We start from the raw sequence: 20905 nt of genomic DNA, 5'->3' as shown, positions 1-20905 counted from the left end.
GGGCGCCACACTTCAAGAAGGACGCAGACAAGCTGGAGCGTGTCCAGAGGAGGGCAATGAAGATGATCAGGGCGTGTGGAAACAAAGCCCTACGAAGAGAGACTGAAAGAACTGGGCATGTTTAGCCTGGAGAAGAGAAGATCGAGGGGAGACATGATAGCACTCTTCAAATACTTGAAAGGTTGTCACCCAGAGGAGGGCCAGGATTATTTATTATTATTTATTATTATTTAAAACATTTGTGTCTTGCCCTATATCATTAAGATCTCAGCGCGGCGTACAGATAAAAGCATACAGTATAAAACAATAAATGTGCACAGTTAAAAACAAATTAAACCATGAACCAAGTTAAAACGATATATAATTTAAAAGCAGTTAAAACAGTTAAAACAATGTGCCATCTTGGTGAATTTAACGATCAAAGGCTTTGTTAAAAAGCCATGTTTTTACTTGGCGTCGAAATGAAATCAGTGTTGGAGCCATTCGGGCCTCCAAGGGGAGGGCGTTCCACAGTCGGGGTGCCACCACAGAGAAGGCCCTCTGCCTTGTCCCATCATAGCGTATGTGTTGCGTTGGTGGGATGCGGAGAAGGGATCCTCCAACAGGATCTGTTCTTGATCGGCCCAGAGTGCAGAACATGGAATAATGGGCTCAAGTGACAGGAAGCCAGATTCCGGCTGGACATCAGGAAAAACGTCCTGACTGTTAGAGCAGTATGACAATGAAAGCAATGACCTAGGGAGGTTGTGGGCTCTCCCACACTAGAGGCCTTCAAGAGGCAGCTGGACAACCATCTGTTGGGGATGCTTTAAGGTGGATTCCTGCACTGAGCAGGGGGTTGGACTCGATGGCCTTAGAGGCCCCTTCCAACTCTACTATTCTATAATTCTAGATCAGTAGGGCTTCAGCCCTCATCGTCGCCAGCCAGTGGCCTTGCTGGCTGTGGATGGGAGTTGTAGTTCCTTGGGGAGGTCTTGCTATTTTGCTAGTCGATACTTTTTCAGGTGCAACGGCTAGAAACCTGGCTGGACTGCGTCTTCGCCGTGACTTCCTCGTGTGGAATGAGGCTGACCCATCAAGGTCGAAGGCTTGTGAATCAGCCTTTGGCATGGGTTGGTGTGCCAGAAGAGTCTCCACTGTCTCCTCCGGGAAGCAGTAATTTTAGCAGGCATCCGTGAAAGCCAGCTGGGCAAAACAGAGTGGTGCTTTGTTAGTAAATGTATCCTGGAGATGGCAGAGGAATTTCAGGTGACTCATCCACACACACACATACAAAATAGTGAACTTTGAGCAGGGAGCGGCAAACCTGCTTGGCTGCTTCTGCTTCACTTTGAACTTCAGAGAGAGAGAGAGAGAGTATAAATATTGCTCCAACTCTAAGGCCATTTCTATACCTGCCTTTTCCCCCTGGATCGTTCCTGTGCATCTAAACTAGTGGTTCCCAAACTTTTTCAGGTCACCACCCCCTTGTTTCCACAAACTGATGCCCAGCGCCCCCCTACCCTACACTATAAAAATCGTTATTCAGTATAGCAGTTTTCAACGACCCACTAAGGAAGATAATAACAATAAAATTCAAACCAGTAACAATTGATTGCATATTTATTCAAAATCCAATTACATTTTTTAGTTTATTCAATTAAACGTAATTGATGAACTTGATCCAGTGATATCATCTTTTCAAAGTCTGATAGTCATTTAGCAAGAATATTAGATATCACATTTAGTAACTAGGGTAGAGTACCTCACTATTCATTCTTAATGTGATGGATGGGCTTGATGAAGGGATACCAGTTTCCCAATGTCTGGTTTAAAGTCACTTAACATGAGACTTAAATCACCACGTTTAGTAACCTGGAGTCGATTTCTTTGCTTGGAGAGAAGTAGGCAGACCACACTAAAACCACGTTCCACCAGATATGATGCTGGAAATGCAACCAGGAGCTTCTGAACCACTCTCCATAGTGCAGGATAGCGATCAGAAATTTCATAGAATCATAGAATAGCAGAGTTGGAAGGGGCCTACAAGGCCATCGAGTCCAACCCCCTGCTCAATGCAGGAATCCACCCTAAAGCATCCCCGACAGATGCTTGTCCACCTGCCTCTTGAAGGCCTCTAGTGTGGGAGAGCCCACAACCTCCCTAGGTAACTGATTCCATTGTCGCACTGCTCTAACAGTCAGGAAGTTTTTCCTGATGTCCAGCTGGAATCTGGCTTCCTTTAACTTGAGCCCGTTATTTCGTGTCCTGCACTCTGGGAGGATCGAGAAGAGATCCTGGCCCTCCTCTGTGTGACAACCTTTTAAGTATTTGAAGAGTGCTATCATGTCTCCCCTCCATCTTCTCTTCTCCAGGCTAAACATGCCCAGTTCTTCCAGTCTCTCTTCATAACCAAAACTCCAGGTATGGAAAAGACCACCTCGAGCGCCCCCCTGCTGTCCGCTTGCCTCTTAACGCCCCCCTATGCAATCCCACCGCCCCCTTTGGGAACCACTGATCTAAACGATGCACAGAGGATCCCACAAGCAGGCAGGGACGATCCCTCCATTTTCCTGGGATAACCCTTAGGTGTAGAAAGGGCCTAAATCTCAAATCCTACCATTACAACTCTGCTTCACTGTTGTAGGGAATCCTGAGATCTTGCATGCAACTGGGAATGTCAGCAGGTGTCATTTGTATGCCTGCAGCAGCTGGTGAAATTCCCTCTTCATCCCGACCGTTAGAGCTGCAGGAGCCCTGCCCTATTGACCAGATACAAAAGAGGGCAGGACTCCTGTAGCTTTAGCGGATGTGATGAGGAGGGCATTTCACCAGGTGCCGCACGCATGCAAATGACACCTGCTAAAATTCCCTGTTCTGTTCATCTGTTAAAGATAACAGGGGTGCTGTCCTCCTTTCCATATGGTCAGCCTATGTTAAAACAGCAAACTGGACAGGTACGCTTTTTTTATTATTATCAGTCTTTCACGATTTAAATGCAATCAAACCGGTTAGAGGGCAATTTCTTTCAAAGGCCTGCCAGCAATACTTCAAAGGCTGATATGTTCAGGGGGAGGGGGGAACACCTCGAGCCTTACTCCACCCCCTCCTTGCTCCCGAAAATAGCCTCCAATGTTGCAGGAGCACGCTCTACAATGACGGCTTTGTTTCCAAGCTGGTTCCTCTGAGCACCTTGACCTTCACGCTGTGAAATCTGGCTTCTCTTCCCCAGCAAATAGGATAGAGTGGGCCCCTCTGCACATGTCTGGAAAAGCCTCCCCTGCCGACGTGTTTTGTGGTGCACCTTTAGCCCACTTGTCACACTTTTGCATAGCACGCTCACACTCTGCCTGTAACGCGGGCGTCTGCAGCCTGCAGCCCAAGGACCACGTGCAGCTAATTTCAAAAGCCCCCTGCAAGTTGTCAGTTCAATACCTCTAACAAGAGCAGTCTGTCCCTCTGCTGGCAGCCCACTGGCTGTGTGGAGGGGGGAAGGAGGGGGGTCCAAAAGTGGAAGGGTGAAGAGAATCATAGAATAGCAGAGTTGGAAGGGGCCTCTAAGGCCATCAAGTCCAACCCCCTGGTCAATGCAGGAATCTAGCTTCAAGCATCCCTGACCGATGGCTGTCCAGCTGCCTCTTGAAGGCCTCTAGTGTGGGAGAAGAGCCCACAACCTCCCCAGGTCACTGGTTCCATTGTCATACTGCTCTAACAGTCAGGAAGTTTTTCCTGATGTCCAGCTGGCCGCCCCCACCTTTGTCTCTGGCCCTGCCCCTTTCTGGTATTTGACTCCCAAGGGGGAACACTGGACTTGATGGAAAAGCATTTGCCGTCCCTGCTCTAAAGCAACCCTATTGGTAACTTCCTTCTCAAACTTGCTCACCTCAAAGTGCCGTAACTTTCACCTGGGCCTTGTGCCGCAACTGTCTAGCAGTATGGTCAGGTATAGGGTCACCATATGGAAAGGAGGACAGGGCTCCTATACCTTTAACAGTTGCATAGAGAAGGGAATTTCAGCAAGTGCCGTTTGTATGCATGCAGCACCTGGTGAAATTCCCTCTTCATCACAACAGTGAAAGCTGCAGGAGCTATACTAGAGTATCCAGATACGAAAGAGGGCAGGTCTCCTGCAGTTTTAACTGTTGTGATGAAGAGGAAATTTCACCAGGTTCCCCATATATACAAATGACACCTGCAGAAATTCCCTTTTCAATACAACTGTTAAAGATACGGAAGCCCTGTCCTCCTTTTCATAGGGAACCTGGTGAAATTCCCTCTTCATCACACCAGTTAAAGCTGCAGGTGCCCTGCCCTCTTTTAAATCTGCTCACTCTAGTATAGCTCCTGCAGCTTTCACTGTTGTGATGAAGAGGGAATTTCACCAGGTTCCCCATATATACAAAGGACACCTGCTGAAATTTCCTTTTCGATACAACTGTTAAAGATACAGGAGCCCTGTCCTCCTTTTCATATGGTCACCCTAGTCAGGTACCAACAACCAGACCGGGGCTGAGAAAGGGGGCGGCACCTCCGTTTTCACCCCTTTGCCTCTGGCTTTTTTGGCTGCCTTGCCACTATTCTGCCAGACTGCGAAGGGCTAAGTCCACGTTCGTGGCTCGACAGAAGCCCCCAAACATATTATGGGCGCAGGTCAGTTTTGATCTCATGCTCTTAGCACCAATGTTCCACCAACTCTACATGCTGAATCTGCCTCTAGTCTAGGGAGTGGGCGTCTTGTAGGTCAGAGGCTTTGGCCTACAATTCCCATGTTCCTTCACTACTGACTATGCTAATGAAGGCTGATGGGAGTTGTAGTCGAAAACATCTTGTGGGCCATAAGTTACCCACCTTTGCCCTAGTCTTTGCAGTGCTGCCTTCCTTCTATGAACGATACATAAGGCAGCTAACAAGAAGTTGTTAGAAGAAAGTTTGAGAGAATCAACAGGAGGTAGAACAACACAGCACTAAATTGCAGATAAAAACTGATCACCCCAAACTAAATCACAAACTCAAACACTTGCAGCCGCTTATTTGCCAAGCCAACATAGACAGCAAATAAAAAAACCCAAACAGAATAAACCTGTGCTAAGCACCAAGTATTCCGGTAGAAAGGAAAGCCTTTTTAACTTTGCTATTTTAAATTTGTATTTCTGCACTGCTGCTAATTTTATCCTGTTTGTGCTTTTTATATTGTATTTTATATCACTTTTTATACTGTTTTACACTTTGAATGGTTTTAATTCTTGTGAACTGCCCAGAGAGCTTCGGCTATTGGGCGGTATAGAAATGCAATAAATAAAATAAATAATAATTAGTCCTTGACAAGTTTGCGCGGCCTGGGCTCCTGGTGGTTTTAATTTTTGTGAATCGCCCAGAGAGCTTCCACTATTGGGCGGTATAGAAGCGTAATAAATAAATAAATGAATAAATAAATATAAATACCCTGCTCAGCTGTCAACATCGGACTCTCTCCTGTATGTGGAAAAATGCATACATTCTAGCATCGACTCTTGGAGATTTACGTTAATGTTTGTCAGCTTTATTCAAAGTGTTCTGCTGCAGGGGAAGGCTTCACCAGTTTCCTTGTATATGACGCCAGCTCGCAGCCTGGATTGGAATAATACAGCTCACCTCTTCATGGTGCATGTTTATTCACACGTGGGCTTGCAGGAATCACTCAGACAATAATCACTTTACAAAGCAGACTGGCTGTAGCAGAAGGACGTTCAGTTCTTTTAATTAACCAAAAGGCTAGTTTTATGGGAGGGGTGGAGAGCATGTGGCCCGTCAGAAGTTGCTGTACTACAACACCTATCAGCCCCAGCCACCTAGAACATAAGAAGTGCTGGATCAGACCGAGGGTCCATCTAGTCCAGCACTCTGTTCACACAGTGTCCAACCAGCCCTCGGCCAGGGATGAACAAGCAGGTCTCCTTCTCCTCCTGCTCCTCCTCCTCTTCCTCCTCCTCCTTCTCCTGCTCCTCCTCCTCTTCCTCTTCCTCCTCCTCCTTCTCCTAAAAAGTGCCCTTCTGGATCAGACCAAGGGCCCATCTAGTCCAGCACTCTGTTCACACAGTGGCCAGCCAGCCATCGGCCAGGGATGAGCAAGCAGGACATGGTGCAACAGCACCCTCCCGCCCATGTTCCCCAGCAACTGGTGCACACAGGCTTAACGCCTCAATTACTGGAAGTGGCACACAACCATCAGGGCTAGTAGCCATGGATAGCCTTCTCCTCCAGGAATTGATCCAACTCCCTTTCCAAATTGGTGGCTGTGGCGTTACACCCCAGAAGTCAGTTCCCTAATGTATGTACAGGATTTGTAAGTCTATTGTGTTTAGAATGTTGACCTGAGTGGGTGGAGATTTATGTATTTTATTGATTTATGTATTACTTTTTTATACCGCCCAATAGCCGAAGTTCTCTGGGCGGTTTACAAAAATTAAAACCATAATAAAACAACCAACCGTCTAAAAACACAAATACAAAATACAGTATAAAAAGCACAACCAGGATAAAACCACGCAGCAAATATTGATTTAAGATTAAAATACAGAGTTAGAACAGTAAAAATTAAATTTAAGTTAAAATTAAGTGTTAAAATACTGAGAGAATAAAAAGGTCTTCAGCTGGCGACGAAAGGAGTACAGTGTAGGCGCCAGGCAGACCTCTCTGGGGAGCTCATTCCACAGCCGGGGTGCCACAGCAGAGAAGGCCCTCCTCCTAGTAGCCACCTAAGATTGAATATCTTAGCAGTGGGGAGGAGGATAGATAAGGGAATGACTGAGGTGATAAGGGGGGGTGTTTTTAAAGTACTTGGGTTTGAGGGAGAATTAGAGGATCAGGGTAAAGAGGGTTGTCTTTTGAGTGTAGTGTGCAGATAGTCAGTTGGTGTGTATTAAACAATCCTGATAATAAAGAAAGTTCAAGAGTGAAGGTGTGAGAGAAAGGAAAGTGTGTATGAGAAGAGAGAAAGGATTGGATGAGAGGTTTGAACAAGGGTCTGAAAAGTTTTATTATGAAACGAAGTTTGTAAACCATGGAAATAAATTTTTATTCAGTTTGTTTTACTACCACCAAAATCCCACGTGTCTCCTTGGCGTTTATCATCTGCAGTTATATCCATAGAACACCCGTTCCGACATTAATTCACCATCAGCACCTATAATTCACGGCGCATTATTTTATTCCTGAAATTCTTCCTGTTTAACCCCTTTCTCCACAGAGTTTGTAGAAAGGTGGTGTTTGTCCCCTCACTTCAGGCTCATAAAGCGGTGGCGCTTAGCTGGAGCAGGGAGTGTCCGCGGACAGGCCAGTTGTAAAGACCCTGTGTCGTGGCAGTGCAGAACACTGCTTTCAAGTTGTCTACACACAAACATATCTCTGATCACCTTACATCCGGAGGAAACTGAGGGATTTGCTTTTGTTCCTTCCGAACTACAACTTCTTGCAAGTGCAGTTAGAATAATAAATACCTCTCTGGCAAAACCTTAGCTAAAGTAAACTTTGATTACAGTATGGACCATAAGGTTTTGAGTGCCCAATTTATTTATTTTTTAAATAAATAAATAATAATAAATCAGCACACACACACCCTTTTTTTTTTACAAGCTTGCACTCGTAGTCCTCAAGGTCTGGGGCACTCAGACTTCAACAGCGAAGATATGATTTATATTGCAAAGGCGTATAAACCCAGATCCATGCTTCTCCCTTCTTGTGGGGCTTAAATAATAGCAACATAACTCAATCGCCTGCAAATTATTTGCTCTGGCAGCAAAGGCAGGGTGGCACAAACTCTGAAGGTGTTGATCTGCATGGTTTAACTTACTTCCTGTTTTTCTCGAGGCAGGAATAGATTGCTATTACCGTCCGAAATAGTTAGCTGACGTAGGAGTTCCCTTGCCATCCACTTGTACTGATTTGATACAGAGAAATCATTTTATCTGCTCGGAGAACTCTAAGCTTCTGAAAAGCTTCAAAATGGGACATTTCTCTTTCATCTTGTTCTCCGCCTTGCAAGGAACTGCGCTCTGCTCACTGATGTGGATTTTGTAGACCATTTTGGATTGGAAAACTTTCCAGGAAATTTGTATGGGAACGTTTTCTGGGGGAAATTCCAGTGCAACCGAGGCTAATTTGCACAGAGTCATTTGCACTGGAAAGTTTTCAGTTTGCGTTGGAAAACCACTAGGGAGTGGTATTATTTAGCATTTTTACTAAATGCAAGTAAAATAAACAATAATTAATCCCGTGTAAGGTTTTGGTCCCGATACACTACAAGTATTTGACCTGAGATATTTGAGGAGGGGAAATGAAGTACTGTGATTTAAATGTTGTATTAAGTCAATACTTTTATTGGAATACTTGTTAAAAAAAAAAAATTAAGGACAATAGCGTCTACTTCCTTTACATGGATTAAACGTAAAAAGTAAACAAAGCTGCTAAAAATGTTGACAACTTAATTCAGTTTTCTCTAACCTGGTGCACTGCAGAGATCCTGGACTCCAGATCCCAGTATCCGCTAGTCAGCATGGCTGTCTGAGTTGATGAGAGTTGTAGTCCACAATATTTGGAGGGCTGCAATCATTTGGGAAGGCTGCATTAATTCCTTTTAGCAACCCAAAGAACTGTGCATGATATGCTGACTAACACTTATTGGTTGCAACAGAGTTCAGTTCTCTTATATCTTATCAGTTTCACTGAGGTTGTCTAATATTTTATATGCAACTGACATCCATTTCTTGTTACTAACAAACTTATGAAACAGAAAATGTTCCACCCCGCCTTGCTGGTTTTGCTTGGTGCTCAAGACAGAACTGAGTAACTGCTGGACTTTAAATTTGTGGTATTAGTAGTAATAATAGAATAATAGAATAAAAACAATGGAATAGCTGCGATTATTGTTGCTTTGAACTAGCAGGCTTCTGCTAGGTGCTAATCTAAGTTGTTGGGGAACATGGGTGGGAGGGTGCTGTTGCACCATGTACTGCTTGTTCATCCCTGGCCGACGGCTAGTTGGCCACTGTGTGAACAGAGTGCTGGACTAGAATCATAGAATAGTAGAGTTGGAAGGGGCCTAAAGGCCATCAAGTCGAACCCCCTGCTCAATGCAGGAATCCACCCTAAAGAGTTGGAAGGGGCCTAAAGGCCATCGAGTCCAACCCCCTGCTCAATGCAGGAAGCCACCCTAAAGAGTTGGAAGGGGCCTAAAGGCCATCGAGTCCAACCCCCTGCTCAATGCAGGAAGCCACCCTAAAGAGTTGGAAGGGGCCTGAAGGCCATCAAGTCGAACCCCCTGCTCAATGCAGGAATCCATCCTAAAGAGTTGGAAGGGGCCTAAAGGCCATCGAGTCCAACCCCCTGCTCAATGCAGGAAGCCACCCTAAAGAGTTGGAAGGGGCCTAAAGGCCATCAAGTCGAACCCCCTGCTCAATTATTATTATTATTATTATTTATTTATATAGCACCATTAATGTACATGGTGCTGTACATCATGCAGGAAGCCACCCTAAAGAGTTGGAAGGGGCCTAAAGGCCATCAAGTCCAACCCCCTGCTCAATGCAGGAATGCACCCTAGAAAGACCCTTGGTCTGATCCAGCAGGGCACATCTTAACTTGTTATGTCTGTGCAATTTGGAAACGGCAGACTTCGGGCGTCATCATTTTGCCACCCCTATCTTTTATTTATTTATTTACAACATTTATTCATTTATTTATTGCCTTTTTATACCGCCCAATAGCCAAAGCTCCCCGGGCGGTTCACAAAAATTGTATATCACTCCACATCTGGAACAGATTCCAGAGGTGAACGTCAGAGGTAACATGTGAAATGATAATAAGAATTAAAACACATTTCTGTCTCACTTTCCCCTCTGCCTCCCACCCGAATCATGCTTGGTATCCCTTAGGAGAATTCGAAAGCTTGCTTGCAACTTGGTGATATTTGCCTTGGTCTTGATAACCATGGTGTTATCCTATGATTAATTTTTGGATCCCCCCAGCCCCCTGAAATGAACTATCACAACGACCTCATTTCTTCCCTTGAAGATTTTAGTCAGTTTAGGATGTCGTGAAGCTTTCCTTAACCTGGTGCCCTCCAGATATAAAGTGCTCATGCATTTTTGCGGGATTGCTGGCACCTTGAGCCTGGGGCCATCAGGGGATTAGAGGAAAGGATTGCTACTACCTGGATGGGAAAATTGTCCCTGAAGTTGAAATGCTGCTTTTGATTTATTTCCATCTAGTGGTCAGATATGGGATAACACCTCAGGCTAGTTTGTGGGATCGAGTCTTCACCCAGCCAACAAATCCATGGGAACCTATCCATCATCGCCACCCGTGAAAGCAGTTAAATTATTTATTTGCTAGTGCAAATGCTGTGATGCCCTGTGGGCTAGTAATCTGGGAATTGTTAGATAAAATTATATTTGGCTGTTTCCCTTGTGACTGGAACAACTTTACCCTTCTAAAATAAATGTACTACAAATAAAACTGGCAAAGGTGAAAACAAACAATATGTTCTTTTTAAAAAGATTGTTTATAATTTCTTGATGTTTGAGGTCGAAAAATCTCTCTTTTCCCTCTGGAGTCCTTTCATAGAAATATAGAATAGTAGAGTTGAGGGGCCTATAAGAAATAGAGTTTGCATTTCTGGGGGTTAGCTGTAACTGTGGATGCTATAGAATCGAATGATGTTACTTCATTGCTGGAAATAATCAGTCTCCCTTTTATTCTTCACAGGAACCCTGACAGCTGGTGAGCACACATTTCCTTTCCAGTTCTTGCTTCCAGGTATAGTAGTAATATTATTCTGCTTTCTTGGTTCTCTGATTAGGGCTTGTGGCTATACAGTGACTCCAGACTTCCTGTGGTCTTGTTTCACCCCTGCGTGGCATCCCAGGATGATTAGACACAGACTGGGTTTGCACGACTTGACAACCCATCATGGGCGCCAGCCACGGTTTGTTGTCATGTTATCCAAACCCAGAATGCTTTTTACAAGGTGGCTTATTTTTCAGGAACACCCATGGCTTGTTGTAGGGTTATTCTTGCCTATGATGGGTTATCATGACACCCAAATCCAGGAGACAAACTGGAGCGTGTTCAACAGGAGGGCAACGAGGATGATCAGGGGTCTGGAAACAAAGCCCTGTGAGGAGAGACTGAAAGAACTGGGCCTGTTTAGCCTGGAGAAGAGAAGATTGAGGGGAGACATGATAGCACTCTTCAAGGATTTGAAAGGTTGTCACACAGAGGAAGGCCAGGATCTCTTCTCGATCATCCCAGAGCGCAGGACAGAGTATTGCGTCCAGGTCTGGGCTCCACAATTCAAGACGGACGCAGACAAGCTGGAGCGTGTTCAGAGGAGGGCAACGAGGATGATCAGGGGTCTGGAAACAAAGCCCTATGAGGAGAGACTGAAACAACTGGGCCTGTTTAGCCTGGAGAAGAGGAGATTGAGGGGAGACATGAGAGCACTCTTCAAAGACTTAAAAGGTTGTCACACACAGGAGGGCCAGGATCTCTTCTCGATTATCCCAGAGTGCAGGACACAGAATAACGGGCTCAAGTGACAGGAAGCATTTTTTTTCAGTGCCTCAAAAATGTGCAATTGAGGCCATACTTTTAAAATTATTATGACTATTGCCAGTCTTTCCTAAGTGTGCGAGTTATTTATTATTATCATTATTATTAATTATTATTATTAATTATGATGATTATTCCTTCCTTGGAAACTAGCTTCAGCGCCCACGTCCTTCGAAGGCCCCTTTGGGAAGGTTGTGCACCAGATCAAAGCCGTGATAGAGACGCCACGATTTTGCAAAGACCACAAGTGCAGTAAGAACTTCTACGTCCTCTGCCCTTTGAACCTGAACGATATTCCTGAAATTGAGGTAAGGCTTCCGGGCCGGGAGAGGGCCACGCTGTGGCAGCCACACTTGGGCCTTCCTTGTGTTCCAGGGTTCATACACAAACTAGTCCATCTTGCTCAGGATTGTCTACAACGGCTTTGCCCAACCTGGCGCTCCCCAGTTGAATTCGATTGCAATTCCCATCATCCCCAGCCAGCACCGCGGATTGTCAGGAGTGATGGGAGTTGGGTGCCGGCTTCAAGGAAGAGTTGGCGACCTCTTTCATGCTGGCTGTGGCCTCGTAGCAGCTCCTGACCTGACCCCCCACTCCCACCCCACCACTGCACCTGCATGCGCCAGAGTGCTCAAGGGGACAGCAACATCTTGTCTCGGGCTTCTGCTGAGCCTTGGAGGAGAGGAACTGTGCAAGAGGCCCTTGCGCTGCGGTGTGAATAGGATAAGAAACCGCAGGAGGCTCTCTTGTGATTTCTTACCACATCCAGACTGTGGCACATGGTGAAGGGATGCCAGCTGCTGTCTTCAGGAGCGGTGCACAAGCTGCCTAATAAACTGCTTCATTGGTGCCCTTTGATTCCCCCCCCACCACCAAACAGTAAATAATCTCCTCCTCCTCCTCCTCTTTCTCCTTGTCCTTCTCCTTCTCCTCCTCCTTTTTCTCCGCCTCCTCCTCCTCCTCTTCCTTTGCCTCCTTTTTCTCCGCCTCCTCTTTCTCCTCCTCTTTCTCCTCCTTCTTCTCCTCCTCTTTCTCCTCCTCCTCCTCTTTCTCCTTGTCTTTCTCCTCCTCCTTCTCTTCCTCCTCTTTCTCCTCCTCCTCCTCCTTTTTCTCCTCCTCCTCCTCCTCCTCTTCCTTCGCCTCCTTTTCCCCCTCCTCCTCTTTCTCCTCCTCCTTCTCCTCTTCCTCCTTTTTCTCCTCCTCCTCCTCTTTCTCCTCCTCCTCCTCTTTCTCCTTGTCTTTCTCCTTGTCTTTCTCCTCCTCCTCCTCCTTCTCTTCCTCCTTTTTCTCCTCCTCCTTGTCTTTCTCCTCCTCCTCCTCCTTTTCTCCTCCTCCTCTTTCTCCTCCTCCTCCTCTTCCTTCGCCTCCTTTTTCTCCTCCTCTTCTTTCTCCTCCTCCTCCTCTTTCTCCTTGTCCTTCTCCTCCTCCTCCTCCTCTTTCTCCTTGTCTTTCTCCTCCTCCTCCTCCTCCTCCTCCTCCTCCTCCTCTTTTTTCTTCTTTTTCTTCATCATCATGATCATCAACTTACTTATTACATTTCTATACTGCCCCATAGCGAAAACTCTCTGGATGCTTTACAAAGGATTAAAACATTAAAAATCAATATCCAAACTTTAAAACTATAAAAAAAGTAAAACAGACCGCATACGGAGACGACGTACATTTGAAAACGACTTTGAGCTCTCAGCCAAACCTAAAGGTATATCTAAGATCGATTAAAAACTCAACAAAGCCCTATGAGGAGAGGCTGAAAGAACTGGGCATGTTTAGCCTGGAGAAGAGGAGATGGAGGGGAGACATGATAGCACTCTTCAAATACTTAAAAGGTTGTTGCACAGAGGAGGGCCAGGATCTCTTCTCGATCCTCCCAGAGTGCAGGACATGGAATAACGGGCTCAAGTTAAAGGAAGCCAGATTCCAGCTGGACATCAGGAAAATCTTCCTGACTGTTAGAGCAGTACGACAATGGAACCAGTTACCTAGGGAGGTGGTGGGCTCTCCACACTAGAAGCCTTCAAGAGGGTGGATTCCTGCATTGAGCAGGGGGTTGGACTCAATGGCCTTGTAGGCCCCTTCCAACTCTACTGTTCTATGATGCTATGGTTCTAAATGGGGACCATTCTGCTTTCTCCTTGTTCACACACATACACTCTTCAATCCAAGCGGTGGAGTCTGGTTATGTATTGATTGCATATGTCTGCTGCTTTATGCATGGAGCAGCCCTTTCATGGCAATAGCTTCTTCTGGTACTATTTTAAGGTCAGTCTGCAACTCTTCACCCACATTAAATGATCCACCCCTCCACCTCCCATTTATCCAGGATGCTATTACAGATGACTGCCGGTATCAAGTACCAGGGACCCATTGCAAGGCCCAAGTTAAATACATTTTATGGATGGATGGATTGCATTTCTATACCGCCCGCTAGCTGAAGCGCTCTAATAAAATATCAAATACTCGAGAATCTTTAGAATAACTTAGCCTTCCCCAACCTGGTACCCGCCGGAACTTTAAATCCTATCATCCTTAAGCAGGCTGGGGATGATGGGAGTTGTAGTCTGACACCCCTGGAGGGCCCCAGGTTGTGCTTCTCCACCATGCCAGTATCTCATCTGTCTCTCATCTTTGTATTCCTTTGCTGCAGCAGCCAAACACAACGTCGGTCACCAAGAAGTTCAGCTACAAGCTCGTGAAAACCGGCAACGTGGTCTTGACGGCCACCACGGACCTCAAGGGCTACGTCGTGGGGCAAGTCATCCACCTGCGGGCAGACATTGAGAACAAATCTGGCCGGGACACCGGCACCATTGTGGCAAGTCTTATCCAGGTAATGGGCCAGGCTTCTCAAGACTGGTGCTCTCCCATCATGCCTTAGCCAGCACGGAATGCTGGGAGTTTCTGTCCAAACATTTGGAGGGTAGCAAGCTGGGGAAGGTTGGGTTAGGTTCCTGATGGCACTTTGGTGCCATCTGTCAGGTCTAGCCCTGCTCCCCCTGGGTTGGAAGAAGGTGTTTCAGGTGATCAATCAGAATCAGACTCTGAAGTAGAGGATACGGTGCCAGACGTAGGCCAGCCTGTACCAGTGGGGGAGAAACCTCTCATGGGCTCTTCACCAGCTGGTGGTGAACACTCTCCAGAGCTTCTCTCCTCAAGGGCAAACAATACACAGTCAGTGGGAAGCCAACATTCTTCCAAAGGAGAGAGCACGGACAGGTTAGCCGATCCCAGAGTACGCCGCAAACTAAAACGGGTGGAGCTAAAAGAAGGCGAGAGGAAGTCAGCCCGGTTGGCATCCCGTCAGAAGCTGCCTCAGAATTAGTCTCTCTGAAGTTGGGAAAAAGCTTTCCATTCTCCTTGAAATGACAATTGTCTCGCTTAGTTTGCATAGTTTTGCCTAGGGAGAAGTTTCCACGAGGTTAGACCCTCTTCAGGTGGGAAGCGATGTTTATTGCTTAAATAAAGCTTTGTGGATTACTTAGCAGGCCTCATTTTTTGGCTCCTAAGAAGGTAGGAGGTTTTTTGAAGAAACACGACACCATCTTTGCTTGGGGGGCTGAGAGAGGGGGAGTGAGGGCGGGGCATGTGCCACTCAAACACACCATTGACTGGCCTTCATCTGCAGCATGGTTGATTATAATCATGTTGTGCAGAGAGCACCCCCTTGATAATCAGCCGTGGAGATGACTCTTAACTCATCATTGGCTGTTGTGTTGTCTGAACTCAGCTGTCTGAACGCCCTCCCTCCGCACACAATTGTGGCTCCTTTTCAGAGCCATCGCTCCTGGGGTTACTTGCACTTCAGCACATTTGCACAGGACATGGAATAATGGGCTCAAGTTACAGAACAATTTGACTGCTGACGGAGACAGGACGAACACGACTGCGGCTTTGTAAAAAAAACCCATAAGGTTTCAAATTTATAATGACTTCAAAAAGTAATTCATTTCGTTGTACAGCTCCTGACCGAAGGATCTCCAGATCTGGAACGTAGAGCGTTGCACAAGTTTCGTTGAAAGCTTTTTGAACATTTTTTTATATTTCGGATAAGAAAAAGAAAGAAACCTCTTTTGACATTTCACAGCACCAGCTAGTCGCCTCTTTTTCTCATAGGCTCAAGTTACAGGAAGCCAGTTGGACATCAGGAAAAACATCCTGACTCTTAGAGCGGTATGACAATGGAACCAATGACCTAGGGAGGTGGTGGGCTCCCCCACACTAGAGGCCTTCAAGAGGTAGCTGGACAACCATCTGTCAGGGATGCTTTAAGGTGGATTCCTGCACTGAGCAGGGGGTTGGACTCGATGGCCTTATAGGCCCCTTCCAACTCTGCTATTCTATGAGTCTATGATTCTATCAGGGCTCTGGAAGCCAGATTCTGGCTGGACATCAGGAAAAACGTCCTGACTGTTAGAGCAGTACGACAATGGAACCAGTTATCTAGGGAGGTGGTGGGCTCTCCCACACTAGAGGCCTTCAAGAGGCAGCTGGACAACCCTCTGTCAGGGATGCTTTAAGGTGGATTCCTGCACTGAGCAGGAGGTTGGACTCGATGGCCTTATAGGCCCCTTCCAACTCTACTATTCTATGAGTCTATGATTCTATCAGGGCTCTGGAAGCCAGATTCTGGCTGGACATCAGGAAAAACGTCCTGACTGTTAGAGCAGTACGACAATGGAACCAGTTATCTAGGGAGGTGGTGGGCTCTCCCACACTAGAGGCCTTCAAGAGGCAGCTGGACAACCATCTGTCAGGGATGCTTTAGGGTGGATTCCTGCACTGAGCAGGGGGTTGGACTCAATGGCCTTATAGGCCCCTTCCAACTCTACTATTCTAAATCACCTGTGCAAATATCGTTGCAGTCCATCTTGAGGCTCAGAAGGGATGAGGGAGAATGTTGGCAGCACCCGCGAGATCGTGACGAGCGGCAAAGGTTTTTGCTACTCTGGCCGGCTAGCTCTTTCCGTTGACAGCTGTCAAATATACATGAGCCGTGAGCAGGACTGCAAATACTATGCAAAATTCGTGGCAGAGCAGTGAAACAGAGGAGAAATCTGTGCAAATGTAATGGCCTGAAAAATAAAAAGTGTGTGAACACCGTCCCACACGTGTTCTTACTTCAGTGTCAGGAAAGCTCCGAAATGGAGAAGATTGACAAGAAGGGGATAAAGGCCAGTGTGGTGCAGTGGCTAGAGTGTCAGACTGGGAGTCTGGAGATCTAGTCCCCACTCGGCCATGGAAACCCTCTGGGTGACTTTGAGCCAGTCACAGACTCTCAGCGCAGCGTACCTCACAGGGTTGTTGTTGTGAGGATAAAATGGAGAGGAGGTTTATGACCGCCACCTTGGGTTCCTTGGAGGAAAAAAGGCGGGATATAAATGCAATAATACCTATATACATAAAGGGAAGGTTAGCTAAATAGCAGACATGTGGTCTTCCGCTCTTGTAAGAGCACAAGAGCCTGGAATTTTTTTTTAAAAAAGCTTACAAACGCTATAAGGGCTCAGAAACTTATTTCCTATTTGTGATTTGATCCATGTGTGTGTGTGTGTGTGTGTAGAGTTTTCCTCATCAGTCAGCAACCACAGCAGACGTAGGGAATGAGCTATTCCAGACTATTTTGTGCCCTAGGCAGGTGAGCTGCTTTCACCCATCCCCACCCCACCCCAGCGTACCCGGGTGCGGGGTGCCATCTTGCCCACCCAGCCGAAGCAAAGCCAGGACACTTGGGGGGGGGGCGGTGGCGGAGGGGCGGCTTCGGAACGGCGCACCCGGCCAGAAACCGCTCTGGGAGAGCGACTTCCGGGCGCACCATTCCAAAGCCGCCCGCCCCAGTGTCCTGGCTTCTCTTCGGCTGGGCGCCCACCCAGCTGAAGCGAAGCCAGAACGCTGGGGTGGGGTGGGTGGGCGTGGCTTCACTTTGTGTGGGTGGGCGCCCAGCCGAAGAGAAGCCAGAACGCTTGGGCATGCAGGCGGCTTCGGAAGGGCGCGCCTGGAAGCTGCCCTCTCAGAGCCACTGTGGGAGAGCGGCTTCCGGGTGTGACGTTCGGTGCCCCCCTTACCTTGGCGCTCTAGGCGGCCGCCTGAGTGGCTATGGTAGCACCGGCCCTGGGAATGAGGAAATAAAAATTTCCGTCACACAGCCCCCTGGGATACTTGCCGCAGCAGGCTGGAGGACTGAGAAGAACTGAGGGAGAAAAAAGCCACCGGAAACAGCCAAATGGGAGATTGTCTTTTGGGAGCAACAGACAAGCCACCCACCCATCATGGCTTAGTGTGACGTGCGAACACGCCCAGCGAGCCTAAGAATCCCCCAGGATGCTCCATCTGGGTTAGAAAGTGCCACCTCCCCACTGTGGGTTGGGAAGTGGGGCTGTGGTTGAAAATGAATCTAAAACGCTTGCTGGGTTTGAAAGGAATTTCCTTTAATTAGAGGAGATTCCCCCCAAAATCTGAACGGCGTGGAGTTGGGCTGAACGTGTCCTTTGCCCTCTTCTTCCTCCCCCCTTCAGAAAGTTGCCTACAAATCCAAGCGGTGGATCTACGACCTGAGGACCATCGCGGAGGTGGAGGGCTCAGCCGTGAAGGCCTGGAAACGCGCCGAGTGGAAGGAGCAGGTCCTCGTGCCGCCACTGCCACAGTCTATTCTGCAGGGCTGTAGCCTCATCCACATTGACTACTATATCCAGGTTAGGCTGCTGTCCTGCTGAGGGTTGGGAGTCCAGGTGGCAGGCAGTGGCCTCCTGGCTGCCCAAGGGTTTTGTGTACATCCTTCTGCAGTCAAGGTCCACCTCCCCAATCCTGGTAGCACCACCTCACTACCAGGGCTGGCACTACCATTAAGGCCAACTAGGCAGCCACTTAGGGCCCAGACTGCCTCCTCTCCCCACTTTTGGGGTCAGAGATTTTGGGGGGTACATCACATAAATCACAACAACATAGTGCATGAAAGGAAAGGAAAGGAACCTCTTGTGCAAGCACTTGACTCATTGCTGACTCCTAGAGGGACGCCTGCTTTCGCTGACGTTTTCTTGGCAGACTTTGTAGTGGGGTGGTTTGCCATTGCCTTCCCCAGTCGCGGTTACCTTTCCCCCAGCTAGCTGGGTACTCATTTTACCGACCTCGGAAGGATGGAAGGCTGAGCCAGCTGCCTGAAAACCAGCTTCCGCTGGGATCAAACTCAGGCCGTGGGGAGAGTTTCGGCACTTCCATGATTAGTTACCTTATCACTAACTAATCATGGAATCTATCTTGTATCAATTACATTCCTATACCATTTCAGAAAAGATTTTCTATCTCCTGTTTGACACTTGACTCTACGGTAACCCATAAGGTATCTCTTTTTGCCCTGGCAGCCATGAAAATTTGGGCAAGATTTATTAACGAGATCGCAGTTGACTGTTCTGGAGACAGTATTAATTATTATTATTATTATTATTAATACAATTTATGTTTTTAATTGTATTGAATTTTATCCTTTTATTATGTAAGATCTATATGTGATTATATGCAGTATTTTTATATTGTTGTCCCTTCGTATTGCATTTTGTATGCGAATGGCCTAAGGCCTACGCATTAATAAATTGCTACTACTGCTACCTTTGCCTTGTTTTAAATCAGGTTTGCCTCAAGTCTCCCGACGTTTCCGTCACTCTGCCTATCTACATCGGCAACATTGCGGTGAACCACGTCCCCCTGAGCCCGTCACGGTCAGTCCCCCACATCCCAGTGGCCGTGGTTCCGAGCGCGCCGCCTGAAGATGAGGACGCCGCTGCCGCTGCCGCCTACCTCCACCCTATGGACAGCGTTTCCATCCCCACTAAGAGCCATTCACAACAGCAGCCCTTCAGCTACGCCCCAAACTTGACCTTCCCAGAAGCGAGGCTAGACTCTGAGCAGACGAGCTCGCCAAACCATCCCACGCTTTGCCTGTCGACGGGGGCAACCATCCCTTATTACGCCGAGGGGGCAGTCATTCCAGTTGCCACAGCCAGCTCCCTCATCCTGCCTCCGGAGTATAGCACCTGGGGCTACCCCTACGGTAAGTGGCTACCTGATAGTCAAGGGCAGGGAGCCGCCCAATGGGATTCCATCCATGGGTCTGCTCGGTCCTGGACTTGTGACTGACTGCAACCAAGAGGTGATAACCTTAACCCAACACAGTATAAATGAAAGCAAGGAAGGAAAAAAATGCAATTTTATATACTAAAATATAACGTTAAAAATAACATACACAGAGCATTCCGCAAGTACAATAATACAACAAGACAATCGGAATGCGAGACAAAAAATGCTCATAAACTTGATCCATTTGGCCAGACGCGTTTCGACCCTTGGTCTCCCTCAATGGCCAGTTTGCAAATATTGGCCTTCTCTGCTGTGGCACCCCGGCTGTGGAATGAGCTCCCTAAGGAGGTTCGCTCGGCACCTACATTATATGCTTTTAGGCGCCAGGTGAAGACCTTTTTATTCTCCCGGCATTTTAACAGTCTATAAATAAATTTTAACTCGGTGTTTTAAATTGGTAATTTTGCATTGCTGCTGTTTTGATCTGGTTGAGCTTTTATATTGTATTTTATAGTAGGGTTTTATACTGTTGTTTTATACTTTGAATGGTTTTAATTTTTGTGAACCGCCCAGAGAGCTCCGGCTATTGGGCGGTATAGAAATGTAATAAATAAATAAATGAATAAATAAATCAAAGGAAGACCATGGAAGGTTTTCCAAACAGCTACTGCTCGCAAGCACGGTGAGACCTTCCACGGGCTTCCTTTGAATATTTGCAAACTGCCCATTGAGGGAGACCAAGGGTCGAAACGCGTCTTGCCAAATGGATCAAGTTTACTGAGCATTTTCTGTCTAGCATTCTGATTGTCTTGTTGTATTATTGTACTTACGGAATGCTCTGTGTATGTTATTTTTAACATCATATTTTAGTATATAAAATTGCAATTTTTTTACCTGTTTCCTTAACTTTGAGCCTCGTGTGGCGCAGAGCGGTAAAGCAGCAGTTTCTGCAGCTGAAATTCTCCCCACGGCCTGAGTTCGATCCCAGCGGAAGCTGGTTTCAGGCAGCCGGCTCGGGTCAACTCAGCCTTCCATCCTCCCGAGGTCGGAAAAATGAGTACCCAGCTAGGGGAAAGGTAATCACGGCCGGGGAAGGCAACGGCAAACCACCCCGCTATAAGGCCTGCCAAGAAAATGTCAACGAAAGCTGGCGTCCCTCCAAGAGTCAGTAATGACTCAGTGCTTGCACGAAAGGTTCCTTTCCTTCCTTCCTTAACTTTCTTGCTTTCATTTTCTGCCCTGGAATTGGACAGCTACTTGAAAGGTGGCTTTTGAA

At 47.1% G+C, this 20905-nt stretch overlaps 1 protein-coding gene across 1 annotated transcript in view; it reads left to right on the top strand.

Annotated features, from left to right (window-relative positions):
* Positions 1-20905, top strand: part of ARRDC1 (arrestin domain containing 1) — a 41060-nt gene that overhangs the window by 18183 nt on the left and 1972 nt on the right. The window contains exons 3-7 of the mRNA XM_063144738.1: positions 10720-10770; positions 11719-11873; positions 14210-14392; positions 18075-18251; positions 19183-19603. Coding sequence (XP_063000808.1) covers positions 10720-10770; positions 11719-11873; positions 14210-14392; positions 18075-18251; positions 19183-19603 — 987 coding nt within the window. The remainder of the gene's footprint in view (positions 1-10719; positions 10771-11718; positions 11874-14209; positions 14393-18074; positions 18252-19182; positions 19604-20905) is intronic.

Source organism: Elgaria multicarinata, chromosome 19 (genome assembly GCF_023053635.1).
Source record: "Elgaria multicarinata webbii isolate HBS135686 ecotype San Diego chromosome 19, rElgMul1.1.pri, whole genome shotgun sequence".
In the NCBI taxonomy this organism is placed as follows: domain Eukaryota; kingdom Metazoa; phylum Chordata; class Lepidosauria; order Squamata; family Anguidae; genus Elgaria; species Elgaria multicarinata.
The sequence above is the reverse complement of the archived record's forward strand: the minus strand, read 5'-3'. Positions and strand labels throughout refer to the sequence as shown.